Source organism: Pristiophorus japonicus, chromosome 13, assembly GCF_044704955.1.
Source record: "Pristiophorus japonicus isolate sPriJap1 chromosome 13, sPriJap1.hap1, whole genome shotgun sequence".
Lineage (NCBI taxonomy): Eukaryota > Metazoa > Chordata > Chondrichthyes > Pristiophoridae > Pristiophorus > Pristiophorus japonicus.
The window spans coordinates 139344199-139356752 of record NC_091989.1 but is presented as its reverse complement, the minus strand read 5'-3'; the positions used below and the strand labels follow the sequence as shown (position 1 = coordinate 139356752).

Here is a 12554-nt window from a genome sequence, read left to right as displayed (position 1 = left end):
GTGGCCAGAGCCTCTATGTTCTCCGTGACTTCTTTCAACAGCCTTGGGTACACATGCCATCAGAGCCCAATGACTTACCTGGATTTTTGCCTATTTTTCAGAAACAATTCATTTTCTAGTTATTGTTAACAACTGCTCCATATCCTTCACTGGAACACACATAGCCTCACTTCCAAGTATTGTTAATACTGATTCAAAATATTTAATGGACTAAATTTTGCTATCAAAACTGCAGCAAGGCTAATGGTGCTTGACGTTATTTATGGGTAAATCGTGCAGCAACTTCAGGCGAGGAGCACATACGTGTTTAAATGTGAATATCCAAATGCTGCTGTCCGAATTGCGGCGCTCTGCCGTTAGCTTTGTGAAAACGGCATCTCGCCTTAGCCTCCGTGTTTTTTGGGAACTTCCAGTATTTGCCTATTAATTGTCCATTAAACGTGCCATGGAAAGTTGTCTTGTCATTACAAGTGCAAGTACCCGTTTAACGTGATGTGTGTTATTGACTGCCAATCAACCTCTCTGGCACCAAAAATTATCTATTGCAAATGCGGAGACTCATTCTTTCAGGTTTTGAATTTTTCAGGAGGATTTTCAAAATGTCAAGATTCTAAATTTTACATTTTTCTTATTTTTTCCTTTGTTTTTTTTTGCCCCTCCCTCTCTTAATCAAGTCTTTCTTTTCTTTATTTCTTACTATGCACCTGATTTGACATTGAATTCACCCTCTTTAATTCACTCTCCTGCTCAGTCCTTCCTGTGTCATTAAATTTCATTGGTTAAGGAGATACCCTGTTGGTTACCCTGTTCACTCAGGTCCCAGATGCCTTGTTTCCCTCACTACACCGTTATCAGTTTGCATTTTCAGCAACTTTGTGGGCAAAACATTTTTGAGCTGAAGGGTGCAGGGGAAAGTCTTAACTAACGGCATGTGCCGTTAAGATGCTTTGTTTGAGCAAATTATGGCCCAATATCTGTGTGACCCACAAGTATATATTGCTGCTTAGTAATGGCTGAAGACATAACTTGCTAAATTTCACCCTCCAGTAAAGACATACAGTAATTCTAGATACTTTACCAGTTTAAATGACTTTCACATTTCAGTTGAAAGTCAAATTATTGAAAAGGGAAATATCCAAACACCAGATTAAAATGCCACAGTTTTTTGAAAATCTAAGTGCGACTCTGTTAATGAAATGGTTAACAACCAAGTTTAGGAAATGGTAAAATTACAATAGCATCCAACATTTATAAATTACTGATATTCCTAAATAAAGAGCATGGACCAAGAATAGCTCTCAACAATAAAAGCAGAAGGCTGTAGCTTTACCTGTATGACTGTAGCTACTTGTTGGGAAAAGATGTCAAATAGTTTTATATCAGCAGGGATTCCGGGGCCATCTTCACGATGCGCAAACAAAGCCAACCTAAAAATTGTAAAATGGCTATTGAAAACAATTCAAATAAGTGAAATGTAAAAAGCCACTGTTTACTGAATGAAACTACAGTTTAAAGAAATCTCCTGGGATCCAATTCATGTAAGCAGTCTTACCGATCAATCAATGCAATGATAATGTTTTTAACATTAACACTTTGGTGGAGCTCTGCACAAGAACGAAGGAATGGATTCAGCGTCTGCAGGTGAAACTCATCAGGGAATACCTGTAAAGTAGATAACTTAATTACTTGAAAGCTTCTTTTAAAAATAAGTTATATACTTAACATAACAAAATACATGGGATGTTTACAATAAAGGTGCAATATAAATGCAAGTTGTTGTTTCAACAGAGAGGAGCAGTGCGTTGGTAGTACAGCTGAGAAATCATTGTGCCTGTTACTCAAAGGACTTGGAGAACTTGATACTTCCAGGTCACTCAAAGAGGATCCTTTAGTTCTTAAAAAAAAATTCACAGCCCAATGCCTACAGTAAGATCAGCATCTTAAGAGTCCAGACATCTGTGACATGCCACTTTTCAGCTAAAATTCAGCACCCATTTTTCACACCATCAAGGGGACTGCACTCTCATAAGTTGTTACTTATTGAAGGCCACATTAATTCCCAGAATTTAGGAAGTCTGTATGGGCTCTATGAAATCACCATATTTCTGTTAGTTTATATCCCATACAGAAAAGTATGAAAATCACAGCATCAGTGAAGTACCTCTGAACAGGATTGGTAGACAGATGGAAAAATGCAGCCTAACTTGCCTAAAAGCAAGAGTTCTCAACTGGGGATCCACAAGAAGGTTTCAGGGGGTCCACCAGTTGGTTTGTCCCATCACTATACAGGGGAGACTACTAATGTTTATGGCCATGTAGCTTGGGGGGGGGGGGGGGGGCGGGGAGCAACACTTTCCAGTCTCAGGGCCTCCAGCAAGGCTGTAATAATCAGGATCTAGTGTAACTCTCTCTTTCAATGTCTTCAGTCGGAGTTAATAAAATAGCTGCCGACGTTACCACAATTTTCCTCGTACCTCAGACTTGGAGCTTTATATTCATGGCCATGTGCTTCCCTGACAGACGGAAAGACCTAGTCTGGGTGCTCACATCCTTTGCGATACAGCTGACTATTTATGAAAGGGGTGGGGAGGAGGGAAGAGGTGGGCTGCTTTGTCACTAAAGGATTTATGGTGATGAGGTCGGGTGCGTAAAGTCATGTTGATTTCTCAATTTCCCTCATGTGCCATCCGCCTTACTGGTTCTGTTAATTCAAGTTGCTGGCTTTCACTGCTGTGTTGGGGGTTTGGTATCAAGATACTTCTGTTTCCGGAATGGAGGACGTGGAGCTAGACCTGGAATTTTAGTCCAGTCCAACCGAGCGTGCACAAAACGAGCTTGTAGTGAGCACTGCGCTTGTTGCTAGTCTCAACTACTCCTTGTGGTAGCGAGTTCCACATTCTAACCACTCGCTGGGTAAAGATGTTTCTCCTGAATTACCTATTGGATTTACTAGTGACCATCTTATATTTATGGTCCCTAGTTCTGGTCTACCCGTAAGTGGAAACATCTTCTCTACATCTACTCTATCAAACCCTTTCATAATCTTAAAGATCTCTATCAGGTCATCCCTCAGTCTTCTCTTTTCTGGAGAAAAGAGCCCCCAGCCTGTTCAATCTTTCCTGATAGTTATAACCTCAGTTCTGGTATCATTCGAGTAAATCTTTTTTGCACCGTCTCCAGTGCCTCTTATCCTATTTATCCTGTTCAAAGTACTCCAAATGTAGTCTAACCAATGTTCTATCCAAGTTTAGCATAACTTCTTTGCTTTTCAATTCTATCCCTCTAGAAATGAAATCCAGTGCTTTGTTTGCTATTTTATGGCCTTATTATACTGCATCGCTACTTTGTGATTTGTGTATCTGTATCCCCAGATCCATTGACTTCTCTATCCCATTTAGACAAGTATTTTCCAAGGCATAAATGATCTTATTCTTCCAACCAAAATGTACCACCTCACATTTATCTATATTGAAGTTTATTTGCCAATTACACACCATTCTGCAAGGTTATTAATGGCTTTGTGCAGCTTGTCGCAGTCCTCCTCTGTATTAACTACACACCTCAACTTGGTGTCGTCCGCAAATTTTAAAATTGTACTTCTGATACCAGAGTCCAAATAGTTTATGTAAATGGAAAACAACAGTGCTCCCAGCACCAATCCTTGTGCACATTGAAGTTCCCCACGCAGGGTATATTCTGTACCCTTGCTACCCCCAGTGCTTCTTCGTCATAGAGTACTGATTCATCAGCTGAGGGAGAGTGGTAGGTGGTAATCAGCAAATGGTTTCCTTGTCCATGCTTGACCTGAAGCCATGAAACTTCATGGGGTCCATAGTCAATGTTGAGGACTCCCAGAGCCACTCCCTCCCGACTCTATACCACAGTGCCATCACCTCTGGTGGGTCTACCTGCCGGTGGTGATGGTGGAGAAATCTGGAACATTGGCTGAAAGGTATGATTTTGTGAGTATGACTATATCAGGCTGTGGCTTGACAAGTCTGTGGGACAGCTCTTCCCAATTTTGGCACAAGTCCCCAGATGTTAGCAAGGAGGACTTTGCAGAGTCAACTGGGCTGGGCATGCAGCTGCCAGTGCAGAGGTCGATGCTGGATGGTCCGTCCAGTTTTATTCTTACTGTATTTCATAGCGGTTGTGTACAACTGAGTGGTTGAGTGACTTGCTAGGCCATTTCAGAGGGCAGTTAAGAGTCAACCATGTTGTTGTGGGGTCTGGAGTCACATTTGGAATGTCTTCTCTGAGGGTCGTAAATGTGTGCAATTCTATTTCCCCAGAGAGCTGTGGAGGCTGGGTCATTGAATATAGTTAAGGTGGAGATAAGACAGATTTTTGAATGATAAAGGGAGCGAACAGTTATGGGGAGCGGGCAGGGAAGTGGAGCTGAGCCCAAGATCAGGTCAGCTCTGATCTGATTAAATGACGCAGCCGATTCAAGGGGCCAAGGACCTACTCCTGCTCCTGCTCCTATTTCTTATGTTCTTATATAGGACAGACCAGGCAAGATGGCATATTTCCTTCAATAAAGGACATTTGTGAACCAGATGGGTATTCACGACAATCCAGATTTATTTAATTAACTGATTTTAAATTCTCCAGTTGCCGTGGGATTTGAACTCAAGTCTCTGGATCATTAGTCGAGGCCTTTAGATTCCAGTAACATTCCCATTCTCTATGTAGCCATGTTTCAATTATTCCGACATCATCTGGTTCCTCACTATGGATTATTGCTTCCAGTTCTCCGTTTTATTTTGGATACTGTGTACATTGCTGCACGGGCAGTTCAATTTGTTTAATAGTTGTCCCGTTTACTTTATTTTTAACAGTCTTTTCATGCTTCTGTTTTACAACTGTATTTGTTCCCTGGTCGTTTGTGTTACCCTTGTTCCTTACCTTGATCTGGCCTGAAGTGGGATGATTGGGGCTAACATCATAATAGCAATGCTTGAATTGTTAATAAAGTAAATCTTTGAAATAAATGCTGTAAACGGGATTAGACGACAAGTTAGTAGGTGGTAGCGGCTCCTCGCATAGGCATGATGAGATACTTGACCAAGGGTATCTTTAGAGACAGCTAGCTCGTTTAGAAGCTTTTTAAAAACATATTACTCACTGTTATGCTCAGAACAAGGAGACAGGGAAAATCAAAGGATAGACAGGTGGTCATCCCCCACCGCTTTGAGTACTATTGAGGGGGATGACTCATCAGGGGAGGGCAGCAGCAGCCAAGTTCATGGCACCGTGGCTGGCTCTGCTGTACAGGAGGGCAGGAAAAAGTGTGGGAGAGCAATAGTGATACAGGGATTCAATGGTAAGGGGAATAGATAGGCGTTTCTGCGGCAGCAACCGAGACTCCAGGATGGTATGTTGCCTCCCTGGTGCAAGGATCAAGGATGTCTCGGAGCGGGTGCAGGACATTCTGAAAAGAGAGGGTGAACAGCCAGTTATCGTGGTGCACATTGGTACCAACGATATTGGTAAAAAAAAGGGATGAGGTCCTACGAGACGAATTTAAGGAGCTAGGAGCTAAATTAAAACATAAGACCTCAAAAGTAGTAATCTCGGGATTGCTACCAGTGCCACGAGCTAGTCAGAGTAGGAATCGCAGGATAGCTCAGATGAATACGTGGCTTGAGCAGTGGTGCAGCAGGGAGGGATTCAAATTCCTGGGGCATTGTAACCGGTTCTGGGGGAGGTGGGATCAGTACAAACCGGACAGTCTGCACCTGGGCAGGACCGGAACCAATGTCCAAGGGGGAGTGTTTGCTAGTGCTGTTTGGGGGGGGGGGGGGGGGGGGAGGAGAAAGAGTTAAACTAATATGGCAGGGGGATGGGAACCAATGCAGGGAGACAGAGGGAAACAAAATGAAGACAAAAGCAAAAGATAGAAAGGAGATGAGTAAGAGTGGAGGGCAGAGAAACCCCAAGGCAAAAAACAAAAAGGGCCACTGTACAGCAAAATTCTAAAGGGTCAAAGTGTAATAAAAAGGCAAGCATGAAAGCTCGGTGCCTCAATGCAAGGAGTATTCGGAACCCAGGAGAGGGCTCTGAGCTAGTTAGAGTGGGTAAGAGCTCAGATGAACAGGACCCCAAGAAAGAATGCAAAATGCAGGAGGCAACAGAGCAGAGTAGCACTGGGGTAAGTGTAAACCACAAGGTGATAGGAAGAGACAATATGTATGAATATAAAGGGGCTGCAGGAGGGGTCAAAACTAAAAATCATGGTTTAAAAACTAGTATTAAAACACTCCACCTATACACACGCAGCATTCGAAATAAAGTAAATGAGTTGACGGCACAAATCATTACAAATGGGTATGATTTGGTGGCCATTACAGAAATGTGGTTGCAGGGGGGCCAAGACTGGGAATTAAATATACAGGGATATCTGACAATTTGGAAAAATAGACAAGAAGGGAAAGAAGGTGGGGTAGCTTTGTTAATAAAGGATGAGATCAGGGCAGTTGTGAGATGATATTGGCTCTAATGAACAAAATGTTGAATCATTGTGGGTGGAGATTAGAGATAGTAAGGGGAAAAAGTCACTGGTGGGCGTAGTTTATAGGCCCCCAAATAATAACTTCACGGTGGGGCGGGCAATAATCTAGGGAATAATGGAGGCATGTGAAAAAGGAACGGCAGTAATCATGGGGGATTTTAACCTACATATTGATTGGTCAAATCAAATTGCACGGGGTAGCCTTGAGGAGGAATTCATAGAATGCATACGGGATTGTTTCTTAGAACAGTATGTTACAGAACCTACAAGGGAGCAAGCTATCTAAGGTCCTGTGTAATGAGACAGGAATAATAAACGATCTCCTAGTAAAAGATCCTCTCGGAATGAGTGATCACTGTATGGTTGAATTTGTAATACAGATTGAGGATGAGGACGTAGTGTCTCAAATGAGCGTACTATGCTTAAACAAAGGGGACTACAGTGAGATGAGGGCAGAGTTGGCTAAAGTAGACTGGAAACACAGACTAAACGGTGGCACAATTGAGGAACAGTGGAGGACTTTTAAGGAGCTCTTTCATAGTGCTCAACAAAAATATATTCCAGTGAAAAAGAAGGGCGGTAAGAGAAGGGATAACCAGCCGTGGATAACCAAGGAAATAAAGGAGAGTATCAAATTAAAAACCAATGCGTATAAGGTGGCCAAGGTTAGTGGGAAACTAGAAGATTGGAAAAATTTTAAACGACAGCAAAGAATGACTAAGAAAGCAATAAAGAAAGGAAAGATAGATTACGAAGGTAAACTTGCGCAAAACATAAAAACAGATAGTAAAAGCTTTTACCGATATATAAAATGGAAAAGAGTGACTAAAGTAAATGTTGGTCCCTTAGAAGATGAGAAGGGGGATTTAATAATGGGAAATGTGGAAATGGCTGAGACCGTAAACAATTATTTTGCTTCGGTCTTCACAGTGGAAGACACAAAAACCATGTCAAAAATTGCTGGTCACGGGAATGTGGGAAGGGAGGACCTTGAGATAATCACTATCACTAGGGGAGTAGTGCTGGACAGGCTAATGGGACTCAAGGTAGACAAGTCCCCTGGTCCGGATGAAATGCATCCCAGGGTATTAAAAGAGATGGCAAAAGTTATAGCAGATGCATTCGTTATAATCTACCAAAATTCTCTGGACTCTGGGGAGGTACCAGCGGATTGGAAAGCAGCTAATGTAACGCCTCTGTTTAAAAAAGGGGGCAGACAAAAGGCAGGTAACTATAGGCCGGTTAGTTTAACATTGGTAGTGGGGAAAATGCTTGAAGCTATCATTAAGGAAGAAATAGTGGGACATCTAGATAGGAATAGTGCAATCAAGCAGACACAACATGGATTCATGAAGGGGAAATCATGTTTAACTAATTTACTGGAATTCTTTGAGGATATAACGAGCATGGTGGATAGAGGTGCACCGATGGATGTGGTGTATTTAGATTTCCAAAAGGCATTCAATAAGGTGCCACACAAAAGGTTACTGCAGAAGGTAAAGGTACGTGGAGTCAGAGGAAATGTATTAGCATGGATCGAGAATTGGCTGGCTAACAGAAAGCAGAGAGTCGGGATAAATGGGTCCTTTTCGGGTTGGAAATCGGTGGTTAGTGGTGTGCCACAGGGATCGGTGCTGGGACCACAACTGTTTACAATATACATAGATGACCTGGAAGAGGGGACAGAGTGTAGTGTAACAAAATTTGCAGATGACACAAAGATTAGTGGGAAAGCGGGTTGTGTAGAGGACACAGAGAGGCTGCAAAGAGATTTAGATAGGTTAAGCGAATGGGCTAAGGTTTGGCAGATGGAATACAATGTGGGAAAATGTGAGGTCATCCACCTTGGGAGAAAAAAAAACAGTAAAAGGAAATATTATTTGAATGGGGAGAAATTACAACATGCTGCGGTGCCAAGGGACCTGGGGGTCCTTGTGCATGCATGAATCCCAAAAAGTTAGTTTGTAGATGCAGCAGGTAATCAGGAAGGCGAATGGAATGTTGGCCTTCATTGCGAGAGGGATGGAGTACAAAAGCAGGGAGATCCTGCTGCAACTGTATAAGGTATTGGTGAGGCCGCACCTGGAGTACTGCATGCAGTTTTGGTCACCTTACTTAAGGAAGGATTTCCTAGCTTTGGAGGGGGTACAGAGACGATTCACTAGGCTGATTCCGGAGATGAGAGGGTTACCTTATGATGATAGATTGAGTAGATTGGGTCTTTACTCGTTGGAGTTCAGAAGGATGAAGGGTGATCTTCGAGAAACATTTAAAATAATGAAAGGGATAGACAAGATAGAGGCAGAGAGGTTGTTTCCACTGGTCGGGGAAACTAGAACTAGGGGGCACAGCCTCAAAATACGGGGGAGCCAATTTAAAACCGAGTTGAGAAGGAATTTCTTCTCCCAGAGGGTTGTGAATCTGTGGAATTCTCTAACCAAGGAAGCAGTTGAGGCTAGCTCATTGAATGTATTCAAATCTCAGATAGATAGATTTTTAACCAATAAGGGAATTAAGGGTTACGGAGAACGGGTGGGTAAGTGGAGCTGAGTCCACGGCCAGATCAGCCATGATCTTGTTGAATGGCGGAGCAGACTCGAGGGGCTGGATGGCCTACTCCTGTTCCTTGTTCTTATGTTCTTATGTAGGAGTTACCATGGGAATCGGAGGCCCAAGGCTAGAAAGTTGAGATAACAGGGAACATTTGCTGGGTCTGCATATTGGGTTGTGAAACTCGTCATGTAAAATAATTGCTGGAATTGTGTGGGTAATGATTTATGACTGTCGCAAAACCAAGTTACAGGAACTTGCATATTATAAATGTATGCTGCAAACCCATGTATAATTGAGTGAGGCACTTCAGGCAACTGAGACCTGCTTCTTTGCATATGCTCATATAAAATCTTTACTTGCTTAGACCTTGCAGACTCGAGAGTGGTTGTTTCACCACAACAGGCCTTTACTCTCATGTACTATTTTTTATCTTCAGACTTATGTTATTTTCACCAGATGCCTCCACACCCCTCACCCCTGCAACTTACCAGTTCCCAAGTGTCCAAAGTGTACTACTTCACACTGTTACATTAAAGAGCATCCGCCATCATTTGCACACATTCCCTTAAATTGCGCCCTGTGCAATTTCCTGTTCTCTTCTTTGCAAGTCACTAAAATTCATAGCTCATCATCTGCAAATATGGATATATCCCCTCTATTCCCAACTCTGGTTAATTTCTCATTCTTGCATCCTTAAATATTGCTTTGAAAAATACTCAAGCTTTACTTCTCCTTCCCACAGTTTAGTTAAAACTAAACAAACAATTAACACTTCACAAATTGAAAGCAGTTGCTGATTTCTTCTTGTTCCTTTGTTTCTCAGCAACCTTTAAATAAAAACATTTAACCAATACGCACCCCTGAATTCCCACTCAGACCAAACTCCCTCCTTCGGCCAATCTCTCTGTTACTCATCATAAGAGCTGACTTTCTTGTATACTGCTGAGGTGTATTATTTGAGAAACTAGGAAGTATCTTCAGTTTGTTAGCATATCGTCACTCCTGTTTACACCTGGTATTTGAAGTGTCCAGTATTATCCAGATCCGCTTCAGTAAATGCAAATTAGAGCTCAAATGCAGGGTGTCTGAGCTACTGAAGCAGTTGCCCCAGATTCATGCACCACAACGAACAAGTGAACATCTGTGATTAAAACAACTTTGGGGTAGCCATAATCATGATTAATGCCCAATACAATCCCTTCATTTCCAACAAAATGTTGCTATATTTATTGGGAGAAGCATTCTTACAATCTCAGCTTGAGGGGGGAGAGGGAGAAGCAAAGAGAAACAGTACATTGTACTGAAAACATTGCCCTCTAGCCTTTTGTTTTTCAACATAACTTCATTACTACAAATAATACTTAATTGCAATCCACAAACCAAATACACAGGAATTGTGATTCATTAGTTTTAAAATCAAATCAACATTTTTTTCTCAACAAAAAATGCTTTTATTAAAATGTAAGTTCAACACTCTGATTTGAAAAGCAAACCATCTACAGACCAAAATAAATAGAACTTTACCTGAATAATACATTCCATGAGATACTCCTGAGCCAAACCGTCCCTACAGTTTACAACTTGCTCCAGTATTCCAGTTAACACAATCTGGAGAAAAGAAAAATGAAAATTAGAAGCGTGGGTCAGCATGCTCACCTCTATGCTCAATAGCAAATATTCCAGGTCATAATCTAGGCTGATACACCCGCCACACAAAGAAAGTGCTGCATGGTCAGAGGTGGATGAAATGTTAAAACTTAAAAAACATTCATTCATGGGATGTGGGCATCGCTATCAAGGCCAGCATTTATTGCCCATCCTTAATTGCCCATGAGAAATAGGTAGTGGTGAACCTCACGTGCTGGGCTTGGCCAGAGGATGGAGATATTTTTGGAGCCTCCCACTAGTTGTTTAATTGTCCACCACCATTCTCAACTGGATGCGGCAGGACTCCAGAGCTTTGATCTGATTTGTTGATTATGTGATCGCTTAGCTCTGTCTATAGCATGCTACTTCTACTGTTTAGCATGCATGTAGTCCTGTGTTGTAGCTTCACCAGGATGGCACCTCATTTTTAGGTATGCCTGGTGCTGCTCCTGGCATGCTCTCCTATACTCTTCATTGAACAAGAGTTGGTCCCCTGGCTGGATGGATATGTCGGGCCATGAGTTTATGAATTGTGGTGGAGTACAATTCTGCTGCTGCTGATGGCCCACAGCGCATTTGGAATGCCCAGTTTTGAGCTGCTAGATCTGTTCGGAATCTATGCCATTTAGCATGGTGATTGTGCCACACAACACGATGGAGAGCGTTCTCAGTATGAAGATGGGACTTTGTCTCCACAAGGACTGTGTGATGGTCACTCCTGTCGTGGACAGATGCATCTGCGACAGGTAGATTGGTAAGGACAAGGTCAAGTAGGTTTTGCCCTTATGTTGGTTCTCTCATCACCTGCTGTAGGCCCAGTCTGGCAGCTATGTCCTTCAGGACTCTGCCAGCTCAGTCAGTCGGGGTGCTACTTAGCCACTCTTGGTGATGGACAATGAAGTCCCCCACCCAAAGTACATTCTGTGCCCTTGCTGCTCTCAGTGCTTCTTCCAAGTGGTGTTCAACATAGAGGAGTACTGATTCATCAGCTGAGGGAGGGTAGTGGGTGGGAATCAGGAGGAGGTTTCCTTACCCATGTTTAATCCAACGCCATGAGACTTTATGGGGTCCAGAGTCAATGTTGAGGACTATCAGGGCCACTCCCTCCCAACTGTATACCACTGCGCTGCCACCTCTGGTGCATCTGTCCTGCCAGTGGGACAGGGTGCACCCAGGGATGAGTCTGGGACGTTGGCTGAAAGGTATGATTCTGTGAGTATGACCGTCAGGAAATTGCTGGACTAGTGTGTGGGATGGCTCACCCAATTTTGGCACAAGTCCCCAGATGTTAGTGAGGAGGACTTTGCAGGGTTGACTGGACTGGGTGTGCCTGTGTCGTGCCTAGGTCAATGCCGGGTATCCATTTGATTGTGTTTTTAGTACCAAAATCGCTATGAGAAACAATAATGAGTGGCTTGCTAGGCCATTTCAGAGGGCAGTTAGGAGCCAACCACATCGTCACGGGTCTAGAGTCAATAAGCCAGACAGGGTAAGGACCTGCATTCCCTCTAAGCTGCGTAGCCGCGCAGTTCTCTGCCTGTCCTGCGCATCGCAAGACTGGCTTTTCCCAAGTTAAATTTCTCGCTTGTGCTTAACCATGTTTGGGCTATGTACCGAGGGGAAAAAATTGGCGGGGGGGGCAGCAACATTGGTAAGGACGGCTGATTTTCTTCCCTAAAGGACATTAGAGAACCAGATAGGCTTTCACAAGAATCCGGGTGCTTCATGATCACCATATAACTTTTTATTCCAGATTTCTTTAATTCGCTGAATTTAAATTCTCCAGCTTCCACAGTGGGATTTGAACACATGTCTCCGGATCATTAGTCCAGGCCTTTGG

General features: G+C 42.9%; 1 protein-coding gene across 1 annotated transcript in view; it reads right to left on the bottom strand.

Annotated features, from left to right (window-relative positions):
• vps35 (VPS35 retromer complex component) overlaps positions 1 to 12554 on the bottom strand; it is a 67849-nt gene that overhangs the window by 24265 nt on the left and 31030 nt on the right. Inside the window, exons 7-9 of the mRNA XM_070898058.1 lie at positions 10592 to 10675; positions 1553 to 1662; positions 1331 to 1427 (exon numbers count right to left, since the gene is read on the bottom strand). Of these exons, the coding sequence (XP_070754159.1) occupies positions 1331 to 1427; positions 1553 to 1662; positions 10592 to 10675 (291 nt within the window). The remainder of the gene's footprint in view (positions 1 to 1330; positions 1428 to 1552; positions 1663 to 10591; positions 10676 to 12554) is intronic.